We start from the raw sequence: 19,830 nt of genomic DNA on the forward strand, positions 1-19,830 counted from the left end.
GTTTAATTAGAGAATAAAAAGGAACATAGTTTACAGTGTTTTATATGTTATTTTCCACATGAATTCATTTCATTGTATTGGTTATTAAAAGCCTCATTGACCCTCACCTGGCGTCCAACCCGCTGCTCTGCGCTTCACAGATGCTCTGACCTGGTTTCCCCGCTTCTACTCTGATCCCTCCCACGGGGAAGCCAGGATGGTCTTTCAAAACCATAAACAGATCATGTCACTTGCCTGCCTCAAACCTTGTATTAAATAGCTTCCCCTTGGACTTCTAGAATAAAATCCGAATTTCTTGCCATGCCTTATAGACCCCTGGGGGGGCCCAGCTTCTGCCCATGTCTCAGCTTCATCTCACACCAGTGTCTCCCGGTCTCCGTCACCCAGGGGCTCCTTCAGCTCCTGATGGTGCCAGGTCACCTGCTGTCTCGGGGCCTTTGCATGTTTGGTTTCCTCTCCACCCCATCCCTTTAAAAACGGCTAACTCCGGGGACCCCCTGGGGGGGCCCGCGGTGGAGCGGCTGCCTTCGGCCCAGGCCGTCACCCCGGGTCCCGGGATCGAGTCCCCACAGGGAGCCTGCTTCTCCCTCCGCCTATGTCTCTGCCTCTCTCTCTCTCTCTGTGTCTCTCATGAACCAATAAAATCTAAAAAAAAGAAAATGGCTAACTCCTAATGGCACCCCTAAAGGACGCTGGTATCGCACTGAAGGAGTTTCTCACATGAGTGAATGACGTGTCTTAGATGTCTACCTGTTACAGTTGATAAAGGTTTACTTTGTTCCTATTCTTTTTTTGTTTGAATGTGTCTCCTTGAACACTCTGCCTATTGATTTTTTATTTTATTTTTTTAAAGATTTTACTTATTTATTCATGAGAGACACAGAGAGAGGCAGAGACCCAGGCAGAGGGAGAAGCAGGCTCCCTGCGGGGACCCCAGTGCGGGACTGATCCCAGGTCTCCAGGATCACGCTCGGGGCTGCAGGCGGCGCTAAACCGCTGGGCCCCCCGGGCTGCCCCAGAATATTGATGTTATGAAGGCGAGGGCTCTGGCCGCGTTGTCCAAGCTGTGTTGTCTGTGTCTAATGTAATGCCTAGTCTATCAATATAATGTCTCACATAACGGTAGCTGGTAAGTACTAAATATTTGTTGAGGGAATGAATGAATGAATGAGTGAACGAATGAATGCTTACCAGCTTTGTAGACATCCAGGAGGGTCGCAGTGTACTTAATGAAGACATTTTCCTTAGTGATGGATGTGATATGGACTTTATAAGCTGGTGGAAGAAACAACACAGGGATGCAAGCTTAACATCACTGCCGCCACGTCCAGTGAAACCGGAGTTTATCGAACAAATGAGAAATGAAACCCAGCACGCGCGCTTACGGGCCCCCGAGGTGACTCTTCTCGCACCTCCTGAGTACCCCCATCTGCTTCTACTGATCGTGACTAATGATTCATTCCACTCAGTGATCAGCCCCGGCCACGGTCACAGGACGGGCTGACTAGGGGAAGAGCAGCATCAAACTAAAGGACCGAAGCCTGCTAGACAGACAGACAAAACACGCCTCGTCCGACGGGAGGCTCAGATTAGAGCCCTTTAGGGTTAGCGGCCATGCCCACGGGGAACGTGCCCACGGGGGGGCCCTTATCCATCAGTCCTGCCTGCCCGTGGGCCTCGGGTTCCCTCGCCTTGACTCCCCGGATACCCCCCAGGGCTTCGATCTTTGGATTTTGATAGGATTCCGTGATCTGACTCATCTTTGCTTGGACTGGCAGCTGACGTGAGACGTTCTCTATCCTGTTTTCATCCAGGCATCGATTTTTAATCCACGGTATTAGATCGCAGTTTTGGACTGAGCACCTTGAAGGGACCTATCCCTTCCGTGTAGTCTAAGAAAAGTTCCTCTCATTTTTGCTTTTGATGGGGTTGGAGTGAATGGCCTCAGAGATTCGCCCATTTTTGAGATCCTAGCTAGCAAGAGGAATGAACGAATTCTCTGTGCCGGAACCAAAGGCCAAATGAATTAGTAGTTAAAACAGATTTTAAAATGTCCTGAATATCAGATTTATAAGTCTCCGTGGTGGGTATGGGTAATGCCTACTATGCGCCTAAGAGGAGGGAGGGAACTATTTTCTTTCATTTCTATTTATTATTCCAATACCAACCCCTGGACTTCAAAAAAACACAGACAAGTCTTTTCTTGAAAGTAGTAAACTAAATCCAGATGGCATTGGTTGTCTGTTAAAGTACTTTTCTGATATTTAAGAGTTAAAAATAGTTCTAAAATGGAGGAGATAAATAATTTAGTGAAATTTTTATTAAAGCATCATAGTATTCAATTCTCAATGTATCTTAAAAACCGCAGTGGGTCTTGGCTGAGTTAGGCAGCTTTTTAGCCTCTTTAAAGAAAATCAGGGGGCACCTGGGCGGCTCAGTCGGGTAAGTGTCTGCCTTCAACTCAGGTCAGCTCCCGGGGTCCTGGGACCCGGTCCCAGGTGGGGCTGCTGCTTAGCGGGGCGTCTGCTTCTCCCTCTGCCTCTGCCTCTGCCCTCCCCTCCCTTGCTCACGTGCTCTCACTTTCTCACTCTCTCTCTCAAATAATTAAGTAAAACAAAACAAAAAAAAATTAAGTAAAACCTTTTTAAAATATCAAGATGAAGTCTATGGAAACACAATAAGCCGTACCCAGTTCATTCTGAGGGCTGTATTTCCAGTAAGAGAGTTCAGTGTAATGCAATGGAAGTAATGCTGGAGACCAAGATGAGTCTTAGTTTTACTACTTATTTCCTGCATGACTTTGAACAGATTATTTAATCTACTCGAGCCTCAGTTTCTTCAGTGGCAAACTATAGATGATTCTCTGTTACCTCAAAGAGGTCTTGTGGGACCCCAGTGAGAAACCATATATGAAAACAATCAGTAGACACACAGCGCTGAATTCACGGTACTTCTCTTTCTTTTATAAATAATACCCTACTTTCAATACACACTAAAAGGTTTGAGATAGTGTACAATACGCTCTCTTCCTCTCTACAAAAAAAAAAAAAAAAAGAAAAAAGGAAAAAAAAATAAAGCCAGAAATAAACATTAGAAACCGTGGACAGAAGACAAAGGAATGAATCCTCTGAACTTAGGAGGACTACAACCACACTTGGGCGTTTGGCTTAGCTCTGAACAACCAGAAGATATTCCTTTTGAAGAGGAAGATGGCGATTTTGCATATGTTTAAAATGATTTATTTATTTTTTTAAAGATTTATTTATTTATTTATTTATTTGAGATAGATACAGAGAGAGAGAGAGAGGCAGAGACAGGAGGAGGAAGAAGCAGGCTCCATGCCGGGAGCCTGACGCAGGACTCGATCCCGGGACTCGATCCCGGGACTCCAGGATCGCGCCCTGGGCCAAAGGCAGGCGCCAAACCGCTGAGCCACCCAGGGATCCCCCTAGAATGATTTACTGTTGATATTTTTACCTTGTCTTTGAAAGGAGTTTGGAAAAAAAATTTTTTTTTCAAAAAAAATTCTAAGCCCCTAAACCACCTTTGTCTCTGCCTCTGCTTGAATGAAATCTTACACCTTTGTGGCCTCTCAAAAGTTCTCTCTCTCTCTCATATTTTTTTTTTTTTTTTTTACTCTTACATGACCTTTATTCCCCGCCCCGGAGTGGGGGCACCGTTCCTGGAAGTCCCGCAATACCAGGTCAATGCGTGGAGTGGACGGCCCACACTCCTACTCTATCTTCTAATCCCAAAAATCCATTTAATATATTCTCCTCGGACAGAGGATGTATCAGATGTTAAACTGACAAGAACAGATACTACCCTTGATCTTAGCCAGAAGGCCGAGAAGTGATTCAGAAGTTCTCTTTGGATATATTTTAACTTGACATGTTTAATTTGATGGGATCTATTGGAGTAAAGTGTCTTGGCTACATGCGTGCATCACTCCTGTCATTTCAAATGAAAGTCACATTTCTTTGCTGCAGGACAGGTAATCTTGCAGGTTAATGCTGAAAATCCACGGTGTTTTCTTTCAAGGGAACACATGGAACGTAGGATCCAAATTCACTGTGGAAAGTTGTTGATCTCTCTGATCACGCATTCATAAAATTTCATGTTCAATAAAACTCTACATAGAAATTTTGAACTCACCGTAGGCAATATCTGGTTTACAGGCGGTTTCTTTCCTCGCATCTGCAGAGATTGTCAGATCCAATTCTGCCTGCATTTGTCCGCAGTCAGCTGGATTTTGTGAAAAATGGTAAAAGTTAGATTAACATAAAGAGGCAGACACTCCCTTTGGCAGCAAACACAGTGTGCAGAAACCCTGACAACCCAGTAGGACCTAACACATGCCAGGTGCCAAGACCTGTCCATTTTTCCCTCTTCCATGAGGTGAATCGTTATGTAAAGCAACAAAACAAACAAAAACAAGAGGCTTAGAATGGGTAGTCACCCCATATTCATGTGCTTCCATTAAGAAAGGAAGAAAAATTCCCATTTTTGGGTATGACTGAAAGTCCCTTAAAGGAACCACAATGATAACTGGACTTATTCTTGGCTATAACTTGGTACAATCAGTACCTGAGAAACATGAAAATGCGATGGTGTTTGAAAAACAAAGTAAACCCCGAACCAACCCAGACCCTCAGGGAGTCAGTTGTTGATCATTGTTGAGTTCTGGGTCTCTTCCTTGACCAAGGAGACGGCCTTGGATTTATAGACAACTGAAGGGAATTGAACAATAAAGAGAAAAGGACAAAGAAAGGAGCTAGTGGCTCCGTCCTGAGCGTCTGTTCTCTCAGACCGGGGGCCTGGGCCTGTCACATTAAACAGACCCGGGGAAACGTGACAGCTCCACACGCTGCTAGCCCTCGGCCGTCCAACACTCGTCTAGCTGGCGCTTCTCTGCCTGTGGGCAGTAGGGACTAGCGGGGTGTTCAGACACTGCTGAGGAGCAGCTCTACAGCATCCAAGGAATCAGCGGAGGCCTCTGCTCCCGAGACGTGACGGTGGGCCCATTAGCCCCGGATGACAAGCGGCCTCTTTGCACAAGCAGGCGGCCTGAACGTGTTATGTGCACTTTACCTTCTACGCACTTGCACGTTACTCCTTCACAGACTTTCTGCAGTTTGGAACCGGATGGGCTATAGAACATGGTGCACTGTTTATCTGCGGCAATGAAAGCGTCGTTAGGAGCGGGGCCGTGATTAGCACACAGCACATTTATGGCTCAGTGGGTCTCTCCCAGGGGGCCTCGGAGGTCAGTTATTCCAAACCCTTCTTTTTGTGACTTAGGTGCAGGGAGGTTAAATCGTGACTCGTCTCTTCTGGTGTGGGCCCCTCGACCCTCCCTCAGAGTGATTTCCCCTTCTGTGCTTGAAATTTTACTGTTCGATATTTATTTCTTAGAATCAAGATATTTGATGCTTCGGCGAATGAGAGGAGACAGGTTATGTTACATGAGCGTCTACAGAGAGGCCTGTAATCGTTCAGGCTGGAGAGAACAGTGCAGGAGGGGCCAGGTATGTTCCGTGTGATTTCAGAAGATAAAACTAGAATGAATGGGTGTGAGAGTTTGGTTCATTTCGAGAATCTTTTTTAACAAGTAGAACTGTCTAAAGTGGAGCTGTCTGTCTTGCAGACCAAAGAGCTCTCTGATCATGTAGTGTTCTCAGAAAAGACCGAGTGATCCAATGTGGGGGTCATTCATTCATTCAACAGTTATCGATGCACGTTATGCACCAAACACTGTGTTGGATCTGAAGGGGCACAAGGATGAAAACGTTGTGTCTGGGTTTGGTGAGAACAACATGACAACAAATAGCTACAACGCAACGTGACAACGGCTATAACGGAGCTCTCTGCAAAATATGATGAGACCAAAGGTGGAGTGGTTGATTCTGGGGGGCTGAAGACATGGGGGAGGTAAGTTAGCTTCTCCCGAAAGGAGCGATGCAATGACTGCTGTGAGGAAGGCCCCTGAAGAGAGTCGGAGGGATTACCTGGCCTGTGGTATTCGTACACCGTGAATGTGGCAGGACTCAGAAACCCAACTTGAAAAAGCTCAAATATCCGGAATCGAACACAAAGGAACTCATCTGAAGGAATCTGTTGAGTAGATTCAGGGTTTGAGGAAATTATGGGAGAGAAGAGACTCAGCGCCTTAAGCCCGTAAGTTCCGGGTAGTGATGGGAAACGGGCGCGGGTAGGAGGTGGCACTTACGGAATCGAGCTGCAGGATAACATGCCCGTCTTTGATCTGGTAGTCAGTGAGCAGCTGATCCACTCCTTCCACAAGCTGAGCGAGGACAGGAAAGCTCGCATTTAATTTCATTATTTTTTTTTAAGGTTGATCTTTTTTGTTTAAATGCGTTCACCCGATATCGGGGGTGTTAGACATGGGGTGTAATCCAATATTCAAAAAGTCGAAGAGCAGCTCCCCCCCTTGAAAAAGTCTGGACATGTAGTCATACGCGCTCACGTTTTGTTCAGACTGGGCCAGGATGCGCCCCCACTTTACTTTGAAAAATCAAAACCAAGGTCGATTGTTGGTTTGGAAAGAATATTCTAGGTGATTCTATGAAAGTGATATGTTAAAATGAAAAGGAAATAGCTTTATCTGTACGAGAATGCAGTAAAGAAAACCCAGCATCCAGAACAATATGTAAGAGAACACTTACAGCTCGTAGGTCTTCTATGTTTGCGCTGACTCCGGTAGGCAGGGAGATGTCCATCACGGCGTGGGAGGACCCAGATGATGATTCTTCTTTGCTGGGCTTGTAGCTGGAATAAATCAGAGATTAGGAAATGGAGTAAATAAGTGGACAAGGAAATCCCAGATCAGAAATGAGTGAAAAAAATGAACAAGAAATTTACATACAGAAAAATCCAAAGCACTTCATAAAACAAGATAATGAAAAGGAAAATAAGTGGACAGGATTGTTTAAGACAAGGCCTTATTTCTTAGTAGGCTTTAATTTTTATTCAGGCCTCCACTTACCTGCTTCTCTATAACCCATGCATTGCAATCCCTATATTTTAGAGTTGCAAGAGATCTTTGGGTCATCTAGTCCATCTCTTGGCTCACTTGACCAATACTTTATTTTTTTTAAGATTGATTTTTTATTTTTTAAAATATTTTATTTATTCATGAGAGAGAGAGAGAGAGAGAGGCAGAGACCCAGGCAGAGGGAGAAGCAGGCTCCACGCAGAGCGCCTGATGCAGGACTCAATCCCGGGACCCCAGAATCACGCTCTGAGCTGAAGGCAGACGCGCTTAACCTCTGAACCACCCAGGCGTCCCTTAAGATTTATTTATTTGAGAGAGAGAGAGAGAGAGCATGAGTGGGGGAGCAGAGGGAGGAGGAGAGAGAGAACCCCAAGCCGACTCCACACCGAGTACAGAGCTTGATGTGGGGCTTGATCTCATGACCCTGAGAACAGGACCTGAGCCAAAACCAAGAGTCGGATGCTTAACTGACTGAGCCGCCCAGGGGCCCCCTGACTGATACTTTAAATAACGGAGCTGGAAAAGACCGTAGAAGTCATTCAGTCCTTTTAATGGACTAGTTGAGGAAACTGAGGACGATGGTTAGGTACTGGTTCAAGCTCACACCACTAGTTCACTCTCCAGAGCTGCGTAAATCTATTGATTCTCATTCCTGTTCCCTTTCTAGTGGAGCCTATTCGAAAGAGAAAATTTGTTCTATGTTGGAAAGAGACTCAATAAGCATGTTCAGGAAAAGGCTGGAAGGAAATACCCGAAAATGTTCACGGCTACTTTCTCCGGATGGCGAGAATATAAGTGACGATCTCTTTTCCTTTCCATGCTTTTCTATATTTTCTAAGTTTGCCACAATGGATACTTTATCTTTCAAACACTGTTTTAAAGACTATCGTCTGTCTAGGAGGGAGCTAAGGAAAAAGGCAGAGGGGGGTAAAAATGGGAGAGCTGGTGGGTTTTTGGTTTTTAATGATAACAGAGGGAAAAAGCTCCGCTTGAACTGGGGGATCAGTTATTTTCCGTCTGGAAAAGGCAAGGAAGTGGACTCTCCTCCCCTACAGCCTCTAGGAGGAACGCAGCCTATTGATTTTTAGGACTTCTGGCCTCCAGAATTAGAAGAGAATAAGTTTGGGTTTTTTCACCATTAAGCGTCTGGCAAATTGTTAGCTGGCAGCAATAGGAGCCTGTTAGACCAATGTAGGCGCCTGGGTTCGTCAGCAGAGGGTCAGCATCGGTGGTTCTCCCCGCTGGCTCCCGCCAGGATAACCTCCAGGGGCGAGGCCAGAGCTCTGGGTAGTTCTGAGCGCTCTCCTGCTGACCTCCACGTGCCGCCCGAGTTGGGAACCACTGGCTGATAACGGCCGGGGATTTTTCTGGCAGAGTGTGATTTTTCTAAGTAGGAGACTAGGAGCAGCTTATAAGAAAATCTTTTGCTTTTTCTTTTCCTAATACTTCTATCTCCTCTCTACCTTTCTGGGAGATAGAAAAAAATAATAATATTACAGTGTTTGAAGAAGGCCGAAAGTGGAAGGGAAAACCATGAGCAAAAACATAGCTGTCCTGTACGGGAAGTAGCTAAGAATATCCGTTATGTCCTGCATGTTAAAAAGTGCACGATTTTGCATCTTACAGGCTTCATAAGATTCAAAAAGATACAAAGAGAGAATACAACGGCACAAGTCAGACCTCGAAGTCCGCGCTCCCCTTGGTGGAAACAGGCTCACCTGGCACATGCTATGATGCGCTTGTAATCCGAGTCGCTGTAGCCTCGGAAGCTGGATGCTAACACACACAAGGACAAACAAGCAAACAAAAGTGACAGTAAGCCACTCTGAGCTGTTTTGTACCTGTCGGAAGGGAATAATTGATGAAATGGTCTCTGAACACACTTAAAAATGATCTATGATTTGGAAGTTGGCACTTCCAGTGATCTTATTTTTTTTAATATTTTATTTATTTATTTATTTATTCCTGAGAGAGAGCGAGGCAGAGACCCAGGCAGAGGGAGAAGCAGGCTCCATGCAGGGAGTCCGACGTGGGACTCAATCCCGGGATCCCAGGATCACGCCCTGGGCCCAAGGCAGGTGCCAAACCGCTGAGCCGCCCAGGGACGGCCTCGGGCAGGGGGAGAACGGGGCACAAGATTACAGTGCAAACCACGCTGCTTTACCTTCTATGTCTTGGGTGTCAATTTTCAAATCAAAGCTGCAAACTTCCTCAGAGGTACTGGTTTTTTGAACCACGGTTGTCACCTACATGGGGACGAGTGAACAAGAGCATTTTATTTAGAGTAGGACGGCGGGGAAGGCACACTGGCAGCACTTTTGCTGCAGATGGTGTGCCTGAGGTATCGTGTCTACAATCCAGTGCAAATGGGGTGCAGTAAAGACTCATTTTGCGGTAGCTGGGACTGTCAGCAGACCCCACAGTTTGTAGCACAGCTGAGAAGCCCCCGGAGGGGAAATAAGCAACATCTTTCCAGCCAGAATCTTCCCAAATCCCACGCAATCAAATCCGAGCACCCGACTGTTCAGGAAGGCTCCTAGGCCTCTGACCCTTGAACCCAAGCACTCTGATTTTACGCATAATATTACAAGGCTAGGGGGATCCCTGGGTGGCGCAGCAGTTTAGCGCCTGCCTTTGGCCCAGGGCGCGATCTTGGAGACCCGGGATCGAATCCCACGTCGGGCTCCCGGTGCATGGAGCCTGCTTCTCCCTCTGCCTATGTCTCTGCGTCTCTCTCTCTCTCTGTGTGACTATCATAAATAAATAAAAATTTAAAAAAAATGTTACAAGGCTAGGATGCATGGTTTTCACCCGGGCCCCGCACCACTGTGGTAAACAGCACGTCACAGGTGTGCATGGAAGGGCAAGGGCGCTGTGGGAGGGCGTGTGTCGAGAGTACCTAGAAGCGACAGAGAGGTGGACCGTCCATGTCCCCACCAACCCAAGCTGCCATCTTACAAAGTCTTTGAAGGGATAAATGTGCTCAAGATACGAGCATCATTGGAATCATCGATAGAATGCTAATTTATGCTTACAGTATGGAATCTGTCTTACTTTAGCCATTTGGCAGTCACGAGCTTTTCTAAGCTGTCTACGTACGCGCGTGCAGTCTACGGCTACAGTGAGGGCAGCCTGAGCCCTTGCGTACACACGTCCATCCGCAATGATGCGGGATAAACGGGGCGCGCCTCTGTTACCAACCATAGAAAACATGGTACGTGTGTTGTGTCCGCACACTCGCATCATGCGCACATACACGTCGGGAGCCAGAGGGTGGCTCTGCAAAAGGCGGACCATTTGCAGAAGGCGGTTGTGGGGACAGCTCCCGAGAGCGAAAGAGACTTAGATGAACGAATCCTACGCTGGTCGAGGTCACCCAAGCCCCGCTTTCCTCGACTCTGTGGCCCAGTCCCTGCCTTTCCGTCGCTGCGTGCAAGCGGGCATCCCTGAGGTCGGCTCCCTGTGAAATACTTACGTGCACCGTGGCCAGGCCGTTGCTGAACCCAGTACTGACCACGAGGTCATCATTGAGAGGCACCTGGACAGGGGACGAGAAGCCGTGCTTTCTTGTCTTGTTCGATAGGAAGGAGCCGGAACAACGCCAGGCCAGCTTCCTCTCTCGGATCCAACGGGTCAGAGCGGGAAGCCTGTGCACACAGACGCCGGAAGCCCGGGAATTCCGCCTCCCCCCTGCACGCGAGGACGGCGTCTGGGCTCCCCCGGGCCGGCCAGCAAAGCCAGCTCTCGGGAGCCGCCTCTGGTCACCTCCCCCCGGATGTACGGCTACGACAGAGCTGGACCTTCGCCTCCTTTTGCCAACAGAGTAAACTCCTTTCACGGCCTCTCGGTGCCGTGTCTCCTGCACTTCGCGCTGGCCTGTTTACCAAAACCCTCGGCACCCCACCCGCACCCCACACCCCAGCACCCCACCCAGGCCTGCCAAACCCTTGGGAGCTGATGCTCTTCTCTCATCCTCAAACTCCTCTCCGGGGCGCCCCGTCGTCCGAGGGCCTCCTGGTTTGTGGACAGCAAGGGACGGACCACTGAGCAAGGGGCCCAAGGGCTGGCTCCCGGCTCCTCCAAGTGCGCGGCCGTCCTTCCCCGCGTAGCACACCAGTGCAAACGGGATTTATGTGCCTCACATACGGATCATGTGCCATCAGCCCTTCCTCTCAATTTTAGTGAATGTACGTAAAAAGGCCAACTTCCCTAGTGCCCTGCTGGAACACAGCAGCGCCCACCGCAAAGGCAGCGCACCAGGAGGCTGCTTGAGGAGTGGGTCCCGTGGAGGTAGGCGGCGAGCGAGGCGGGGAAGTGCACGCGGCACCCGGCCCGGGCCCTCTGCCCTCCTCCCCAGTCCCCACACTGGCTCACGTGCCTGTGGAGCATGGGCTGTACCCCACGGAACAGCGGTCTGGCCTCACGTCAGTGGCAGGTTCCCACACTTGCTTGTCCCCAAACCTTTCTTGTGTGTTGTATTTCAGGACCCGCTGGCGTGGAGAATTCAGAGCCAGGTACGCGTCGCCGGGGTCTCATACACCCATGGTACCATGGGCTGGGGGTTCAATTACTTAAGCATAGCAAGGGGCGGGTAGCTGGGTGACGGCACTGGGAGGCCGCACGATGAGAGGAGCACTGGGTGTCAGACTATACGGTGGCAAGTTGAATTTAAATTAAAAAAAAAAATGGTGACGATTAAAAAAAAAAACGGCGAGGGCGCCCTGGCGGCATTACCCTGCAGAGAGCTGAGGCCAGCGCGCCCCAGCCGCCCGCCGCACCCCGCAGGCCCCGCTGCCTCCCGCTGAACCTCCCGACAAAGGGGACGCGGTGCCAACCCGGGCGCCACGAGCACGTGCACCTGCCAAGGCCTGGGTGCAAAGCACGACCAAGTGCACACACAGGCCACGTGGCCGGCAGGCCCCGAGCACACGGAAGAGGGCCCGCCGCTGCCAGCACCTCGTGGCCAGGTCATTTGGTTTTTCAAGAGCATCTGGAAGCAGATTTTTATTTGAAGTGTCTGTATTTTTAAGTGTTGGAAGATGTCCATAGCTCTACCCATATGTCATACCTGTCTTTTTTTTTTTTTTTTTCCTATGAGCCACTAGGGTTTTTTTTTTCATTAAATTTTATCTGTCATGCGTATTTACTTTTCCTAAACATGGACTCGTGGAGGATATAGGCAGTTAAAAACTATTCCAGTTATTTGTATATTTAAATATGATTTAAAAGCATCTAAAATGTGGCAATTAGAAAAATGTATCTTAGCAACCGTTTACTGGCAGCTCCCCTTACTGATACACAAACTAGTTTTTCCAACATGTTCTTGTCTTTGGGAAATTTTGTAGGCCATCAAGGTTTTCACTAAAAAAAAAAAAAAAAAAAAAAAAAAAAAAAAAAATTCCAGGGACACCCCGGGGGGCTCAGCGGCTGAGCGGCTGCCTGCGGCCCAGGGCGTGACCCCGGGGTCCCGGGTTCGAGTCCCTCCTCGGGCTCCCCCCGCGGGTCTCTGCCTCTCTCTGTGGCTCGGCGGTCCAGCGTCCGCCCAAGTGCGTTTTCTGTCTTCCTCTACCTCTGCACCCTTATGTGTACTGGTGCGTCTGGAACGTTCTTCCCTTTTCCTCACCTGCCTACGTCAGTCTGATTCCTCCCAAATTAACTTGCACACCTGGACGTGTTGGACAGGTTCCTACCTCTCCCCTTGGGCCAGGAGGCCCTGCTCTGTCCTTCCACATCCCTGTCAAGGCCCTCGTTCTTCACTGTCTGTTAAAAACAACTGCCTCCCGAGCACACAGTTTCTTCAAATACTTTGCTTTGGACCCCCCAGTGCCCAGGGCGTAGCAGGTGCGCAGTACGCTTTTAAGTAGGAAAGTGATACATTTGTGAAATAAGAGTGGAACACATGATTTCAAAGGTCGCACCCAATTACAAAATACTGTGAAAAGCCCTTCATTTACCTCTATTGGCCTCCCCAGGAAATTCTTCTCTGTCATCTTATAATGGTAGAGGTCGCCTTTATGCTTATAAGAAATCTTGACATCCATGTTCAAGTGCAGTTGTTTAATCAGGAGTGAATATTCTGTGAGGCCCTCGATGGCATTGATTGTATCCTATCAGCAATCGGGGGGGCACAAGAACAGGTTTAGCTCGTTCATGTAATCTCTAGTTACCAGTACTCTTCCTTACCAGGGGTGGGGATGCGGATGCGCTAACCCGTGCTGCAACTTCAGCTGCCTGAGTGACATTGGTGAAGAGCCCCCAGGTGGAGGAGGGGGAGGGGAGGAGGGGGAGGGGGAGGGGGAGCAGAGGGGAAGGAGAGGTGGAGGGGGTGGAGGAGGAGAAGGTAGAGAGGAGGGGAGGGGTGGGGGGGAGGAGGGGTGGAGGAGGTGGAGGAGGAGAAGGTAGCGAGGACAGGGAGGGGTGGAGGGGAGAGGGGAGGTGGGGAGGGTAGGGGGAGGAGGAGAGGGAGGGGAAGACAAGGGGGAGGGGGAGAGGGAGGAGAAGGTAGAGAGGAGAGGGAGGGGGTGGGGAAGGCAGAGAGGAGGGGGTGGGGGAGAGGGAGAGGGAAGAGGAGGGGAGGAGGAGGAGAAGGTGGAGGCGGAGAGGGAAGGGGAGGAGAAGGTAGAGGGGAGGAAGAGGAGGAAGAGGAGGAGGAGGGGGAGGGGGAAGAGAAGGTAGAGGGGGAGGAGGAGGGGGAGGTGGAGAGGGAGGGGAGGTGGGAGAGAGGGAGGAGGAGAGGAATGGGAAGACGAGGGGGAGGAGAAGGTAGAGAGGAGGGTGAGGGGTGGGGCGGGGGGGGGGGGGGAGGTGCAGCAGGGGTTGGAGGAGGAGGGAGGAGGAGGGAGCGGCAGTAAGGGGCCCCGGGGCAGGGGCCCGGAGCACCCCGAGTGCCTGCCCCCAGGTGAGTCACTGTGCACATTGCCACCGAGTCTGTGCCCGACTGGGTCCTTCGTCTCTGCAGGTGCCCCCCGGAGGTCCTCCGCCCCCGTCCCCCCCAAAGCCATCTGCGTCCCCTCCCCGCCCAGTGTTTCCGGGCGCCGTGGCCTGTGGCAGGTACGCACGCGCGCTGTGGGACAAGTAGTTGATGGAGGAAGAGATGGATGAATGTGATTCTTGTCGGCCTCCTCGTCCTCGTCTATGCAGCCGGGGAACGTGAGCAGCTCAGGGCTGTCCCTTATGTCCCCCCCCACCCCCGTCACGGGCCGTGGCATGCGAACCCCGGGACGGCCTTCCCTGAGAGGCCCATGCCCGTCCCCAAGGTCCCCCAAACTCGAGCGGCACCGCAGTCGTCGTGCAGGACGCCCTCGCTCTCGGTTCCCTAAACACGCAGACACGCCGTGTCACCCTGGACACCCGCGCGGGGACCCCAGGTGCACGCCCGCCACGGCCTTCGCCGGGAGCTCCTCAGCTGTACGAGCCCACGTGCGTGTCACTCACTGTGGGGAGAGAGCGTGGGGCATTGTCCACAGGGCCCTTGCAGAGGATGTGACGGACTCGTGGGCCCTCGTGGTCAGCGGGGTCAGGACAGAGGGCGCCGGGGGCTCGGGGCACAGCGTCTGCCTGCAGCCCAGGCCGTGACCCCGGGTCCCGGATCGAGCCCCGACTTGGGGTCCCCGTGGGGAGCCTGCCTCGCCCCTGGCCCGGGTCTCTGCCTCTCTCGGGGGTCTCATGGATAAATACATAAAATCTTAAAAAAATAGGATCCCTAAGGGACACAGTAGGGTTAGAGTCTGGAGACGGGAGCCCTGACGCTGGCCGTGCCACTAACCCCGTGAAGGGACCCGGGGCGTATCTGCCGTGTGTGCGCGTGCGGAGGTCGCGCCGCTGCGACACGTGCAGTGGGGGAGACAGGACACACGTCGTCAAGACGGCAGGACGGGGGCGCGTTACCTGGGTTGAGTAGAAGCCGCCTCCGTACCTCTGCTCCTCCGACAGCCACCTGACCACCGGGTTAACGTAGGCGACGTCTCCGAGGCTCAGACAGGTGAGCAAAGCGTAGGCGGTGGTTTCCACCGTGCGAGCTGTGCCCGCGGTCGCCGTGGACCTCTCTTGCTCTTGATGGTCGTCCTTCCAAAAACGGTAGACGACGGGGTCACCTGAAGCCAACAGATCGCATTCATTAATGTCGAGAAACGCGTGGAGGTGACGTGAGTGTAGCGGGCTTCCGGAAGTTTCTTCTGGTGGTGGCCGCTGGCGTTCTGGACGTTTCTTACTCGCTTGCGAGGAGCAGCTCGCGGAGGTGACCAGTACAGGGCGGGGTCCCTGAGACTGTGCTGCTTGTCTTTGCTGGACGAGGTCGTGGGGCAAAGTCCACACGCACTCGGGAGCGGGAAGTTCCGTGAACTGGTCCCTCGAGCACCCAGAGCACCCAGCTCCGCTCTCTGCTCCCCGAGGGACTGACCGCGGCCACGGGGACCCTTCCCTCAGCCCCGAGGGACTGACTTTTGGGTCCTCGGGGTATGTAGGACTGTTCCCTGGCAGCGAAACTCAGCTGAGACCCCAAACGGGACGATTAATCCACCAGGAAGCACCGCACGCGCAGGAAGCCTTGCTGTTACCACGGACACTGTGGGATGGACTGGACAAGTTTTCTCCTCGACAGAAAAAGAAAAAAAAAAAAATCCACGTCCCGGCAATTAGGAGCTCGTGCCCGACACCTTGGTTCAGTCTCATAATCACTTTCCAATGTGAAGAATCCCACGCGTGCGATGCTTCCCGTAGGTCAGGGCCTAAATTACACTCGTGGCGGCTCTAGTAATTGAACCTTGTCACTCTACGTCGTTTTTTGAACAGATTATCTTAAAAAAAACAAACAAACCGGTAAGGCATATTTGGAAATCGTTTTTGAAGATTAGTCGAGGTTTCGACATAACTGTCTGCAATTCATGATTATGTTATTTGCGTGAGTTTGGACAATGTTTCCCTTCCCTCTCAGAGACTCAGAGCAGCTGCTGTATTTAGGTTGAAAATTTGCTTTTTAAGGATACCTGCAGCTCGATGTTATTTGAATTCTTAAGATCTGTCCGTAACTGCTATAATTTCATGATCCCTATCTTACAAGACCCAAGACAATTCTTTTGTGTTGTTTTTAAAGTCCTATACGAGTGGTGGGAGGCATGTATTAGGATTCATTTTTATTTTTATCATTATTTTTTTAAGATTCGGTCATTTTAAAATGACAGAAATCAAATCTCAGGGCGGCCTGGGGGCTCAGTGGTTTAGCGCCTGCCTTCAGCCCAGGGTGTGACCCCGGGGTCCCGGGATCGAGTCCCGCGTCGGGCTCCCTGCATGGAGCCTGCTTCTCCCTCTGCCTGTGTCTCTGCCTCTCTCTGTGTCTCTCATGAATAAATAAAATAAAATCTTAAAAAAAAAAAGATCAAACCTTGTAGATACTGGTTCACCTCACGTTGCATTTATGAAGCTGTTAGAGAACCTCAGCCAGCAGAGGGCCGGGGGTCACTGCCACCCTCTTTCTACTTCTATACTCTTGACCCAGAGGAAGCGGAATTTTTATTTTCCAGGATGAAATACATACAGAGCGAGGCGGGTGCAGAACAAGCCAGGGTGGAGAGTGCAGGCACCTGGCGGTGGGCACACCTCGCCGCTAAAAACGCTCCGACGCCTTCCCTTTCTACTCAAAGTGGAAGTTGAAGATTTGGGCTTCCAGGGGCCCCGGGGGCCGGGTGATGGGCGACGGACCAGGCAGGCCGTGCAGGGTCCTAACCAGGAGCCGCCAGGGGAGTGTGCAGGCCCGACCTTGGCCGGGTTCTCGGGCGGCTGGGAGCTGTGCACGCGCACGGGTGTGTGCAGGTGGGCGGCCCGTGTCGGGCGTGTGCACTGCGGCTCCTCCTCCGGAACATCCTTCCCCCCCCCCCCCCCCCCCCCCCCCCCCCCCCCCCCCCGCGTCCCCAGGGCTCCTCCCAGGGAGCCGTGGGTTACAGGCCGCACCCAGTCCCGGGTCCCCTCCCTGCTCCCGCGTCCTTTGTACCGGTTCCCGCCAACCTGTTCCCCACACGTGTCCGTCCCCGTAACGACCGTGTGTCAGAGGACCTGGCCCGTTTTCCTTCCGGTCTGTGGCCTTAGCTCTGGAGCCCGGAGCCGGGCGTGGGGCCAGGGTCCTGCACACTCGCCCAGGGAGCGCGTCCTGCTCCAGCTCCGCGAGTGAGCGTGCCCCGAGTGAGCGTGCCCGCCGCCTGTCATCGCCGCCTCGGGCAGGACCGAGCCGTACCTTTAACCAAAGCTTTCCTCTTCAGCCCCGAGACGATGGAGTAGAACTGCGGGTGCGTCCTGTCCCCCAGAGAAAGCGCGTAGGCGGCGATGGCCAGCGTGAAGGTGCTGCGGGCCGAGGGCGCGCCCTCGAGCAGGAAGGCGTCCGCCCTGGTGAGGGCCGCGTTGATTTTCTGGAAGCGACAGCAGAGGACGCCTGGGTTCCGGGGCCTGCCACCCGCCCACGAGGCAGCCCGGCCGGGAGGGCCCGGGGGACGGAGGGGCCCGCGGGGAGGCACTGGGGGGGCCCTCAGGCCCTGCCTCCTGCAGGCCCCGGGGCACAGGGGCCACGGCCTTGGGACACAGCCAACGGGGTATTTGGTTTTGCGGCCGCAGCCCCGCCAACCCCCGGGTGTTTCCGCATCCACGCAGGTTCGGGGGCCGAGTCCAAGTCATTGCTGATCTACAGGCCGGGGCGCGAGGCCAGACGCTCGTCCCTTCCCCGGAGGCCCACGCTGACTCGGTCAGGCGAGCCCTCGGCGTCCGGCCTCCGCGTCCAGCCCGGGCCCCAGGACGCCGACGAGCTGGCGCGGCTCCCACTAGTCCCCGCCACGAGGCGCCTCGGCTGCAGGCCAGCGCCACGCGCACCGGGTGGCCTCACGAGACTCGCGGGCAGGCAGCGGGGGCGCCACGTCCTGGACCCCGGCCACAGCTGACCGGCCCCACGCCCGCCGCGCGGCTCCGTAGCCCAGACAGTGACAGCGACCCCGCCTGCACCTCCGTGTCCTCGCCGGCCCGCAAGCAGGGGCTGAAGGGGCTGCAGCACGCGCCGCCACCGTGCGGCCCCCGGGTTTCTGAGCAGAGGCCAGTGAAGGCGGCCCCCAGCCAGGCCGCGGGCACCCAGGCCACGGGCACCCAGGCCATGGGCACCCAGGCCGTGGGCGGAGGCCAGACCTTACCTGCAGTGGGCACAGGTCAAAGGACTTTCTAATTCCAATGACCGCGAAGGCCGTGAGGTACAAGGAGTGCTCGTGGGCTTCAGTAGGCAAGGTCCCCTGAAAATGAGGAATGATTCCCACGGAGGCTGAGCCGGTGTCCCGCAAGTGAGGCGACCGTCCGCCCCGTGGCCTCCCCGGGCAGCCCCGGGCCTCAGCTGGACGTGGGCATCCTGGCCCCCAACCCCCACCCTGCGGCCCCCCCAGGGCTTCCCGACCCCGTTGAGCCCTGGTTCCGATGCCATCTCTGCACTCTAGGCCCCTGCCCTCCGCGCCACTCCCCCCGGGTGCCCCAATGCCCCCTGGGCACCCCGACTGCCCCCTGGACACCCCGACGCCCCTTGGGCACCCCGACTCCCCCTGGGCATCCCGACACCCCCTGAGCACCCTGAATCCCCCCGGGCACCCCTGGGCACCCTGACTCCCCTCTGGGTGTCCCGATGCCCCCCTCGGGTTCCCCAACGCCCCCTGGGCACCCCAACTCCCCTCTGGATGCCCCAACACCCCCCTGGACACCCCGACGCCCCCCAGAGTGCCCCAACGCTCCCTGAGCACCTCGACGTCCTGCCTGCAGGTCCCCACCCCCCAGCTCACCCATGCTCACCCCTCCGTGTCTCAGAAATGAATCGTAAGATCTTAGAAAAACAACCCAAAGCAAAGCACCCCAGAACACTGTTGGCTTTCGAAGGATCACGGTGGGAGGAGAGGGGGAGGAGGCACCAGAGCGGAGTCGTGGGGAGGGACCATGGGCCTCACCCTGCACAGTGCTTGGCCCCGCAGCTTGGGGCCTGACCCCAGCCTCTCCCACTAACAGGACGTGAACGGGGCCCCACCTTTCAGGGCAACACCCCACAGCCTCCGTCCGTGAGGCTCAGGACTTGCGGTTGGGAGTCTACACCGGGGGCACGTGGACGGAGGGGACATGGCCCTGCTCTGGGTCCTCCAGCACCTGCCCCCGCGCACCCCGGCGCGGCCACAGCCGTCCCTCCTCCGCCCTGTCGAGCTGAGCGGCCCGCGGGGTGCTCCCAACAGGGGCACGAACCTTCTCTCCCCCTCAAACTGCCGGAATAGGAACGGAACTCCGACTTGTCAGTAAAACTGGTGCTCAGCTGTGCGTTTGGTTTCCTTACCTGTAACTTTACTGGTTGGTACTGGGAGTTTTCTTTGAAAGATCCGTTCTCCAGTTGGCAGTTCTCCGTCAGCCACAGCAGAGTATTGCAGATTGAGTTCTGGTTCTGGCCTATGTACTTCTGCACCTGTCCGAGCACTCTCAGAGCAAACGCTGTTAACCTTTAAGGCAAAAATCAAATAATTTTAGGTGGTCGACCCCTTTGGCTTTCAATTCATAGTGTTTTTTATGTGTCTGTGTGTGTTTTAAGATTGTATTTATTTATTCATGAGACACAGAGGGCGAGGCAGGCTCCGTGCGGGACTCGATCCCAGGACCCGGGGGTCATGCCCTGAGCCGAAGGCAGACACTCGACCACGGAGCCGCCGGGCGCCCCATAGTGTGTTTTTACTTAATACAACATTTATTCTTTAAAAGAAAAATAGTATTTTAAATCAAACAATTCTAAAGTAGGTTGTAGCACTTCACAAGGAAAGAGAAGATTCTAG

At 53.2% G+C, this 19,830-nt stretch overlaps 1 protein-coding gene and 1 non-coding gene across 2 annotated transcripts in view; both read right to left on the reverse strand.

Annotated features, from left to right (window-relative positions):
- Positions 1 to 19,830, reverse strand: part of C5 (complement C5) — a 75,096-nt gene that overhangs the window by 4,450 nt on the left and 50,816 nt on the right. Inside the window, exons 26-39 of the mRNA XM_025432488.3 lie at positions 19,344 to 19,503; positions 18,178 to 18,273; positions 17,241 to 17,412; positions 14,903 to 15,108; positions 12,970 to 13,122; positions 10,491 to 10,553; positions 9,180 to 9,261; positions 8,734 to 8,791; positions 6,687 to 6,789; positions 6,230 to 6,304; positions 6,009 to 6,114; positions 5,092 to 5,175; positions 4,156 to 4,245; positions 1,192 to 1,275 (exon numbers count right to left, since the gene is read on the reverse strand). Of these exons, the coding sequence (XP_025288273.3) occupies positions 1,192 to 1,275; positions 4,156 to 4,245; positions 5,092 to 5,175; positions 6,009 to 6,114; positions 6,230 to 6,304; positions 6,687 to 6,789; positions 8,734 to 8,791; positions 9,180 to 9,261; positions 10,491 to 10,553; positions 12,970 to 13,122; positions 14,903 to 15,108; positions 17,241 to 17,412; positions 18,178 to 18,273; positions 19,344 to 19,503 (1,532 nt within the window). The remainder of the gene's footprint in view (positions 1 to 1,191; positions 1,276 to 4,155; positions 4,246 to 5,091; positions 5,176 to 6,008; positions 6,115 to 6,229; positions 6,305 to 6,686; positions 6,790 to 8,733; positions 8,792 to 9,179; positions 9,262 to 10,490; positions 10,554 to 12,969; positions 13,123 to 14,902; positions 15,109 to 17,240; positions 17,413 to 18,177; positions 18,274 to 19,343; positions 19,504 to 19,830) is intronic.
- LOC112650618 (U2 spliceosomal RNA) lies at positions 3,667 to 3,857 on the reverse strand. The gene has a single exon (XR_003130323.1). It is a non-coding gene; the product is annotated as a U2 spliceosomal RNA (small nuclear RNA).

This window comes from Canis lupus, chromosome 11, assembly GCF_003254725.2.
Source record: "Canis lupus dingo isolate Sandy chromosome 11, ASM325472v2, whole genome shotgun sequence".
Classification (NCBI taxonomy): Eukaryota; Metazoa; Chordata; class Mammalia; order Carnivora; family Canidae; genus Canis; species Canis lupus.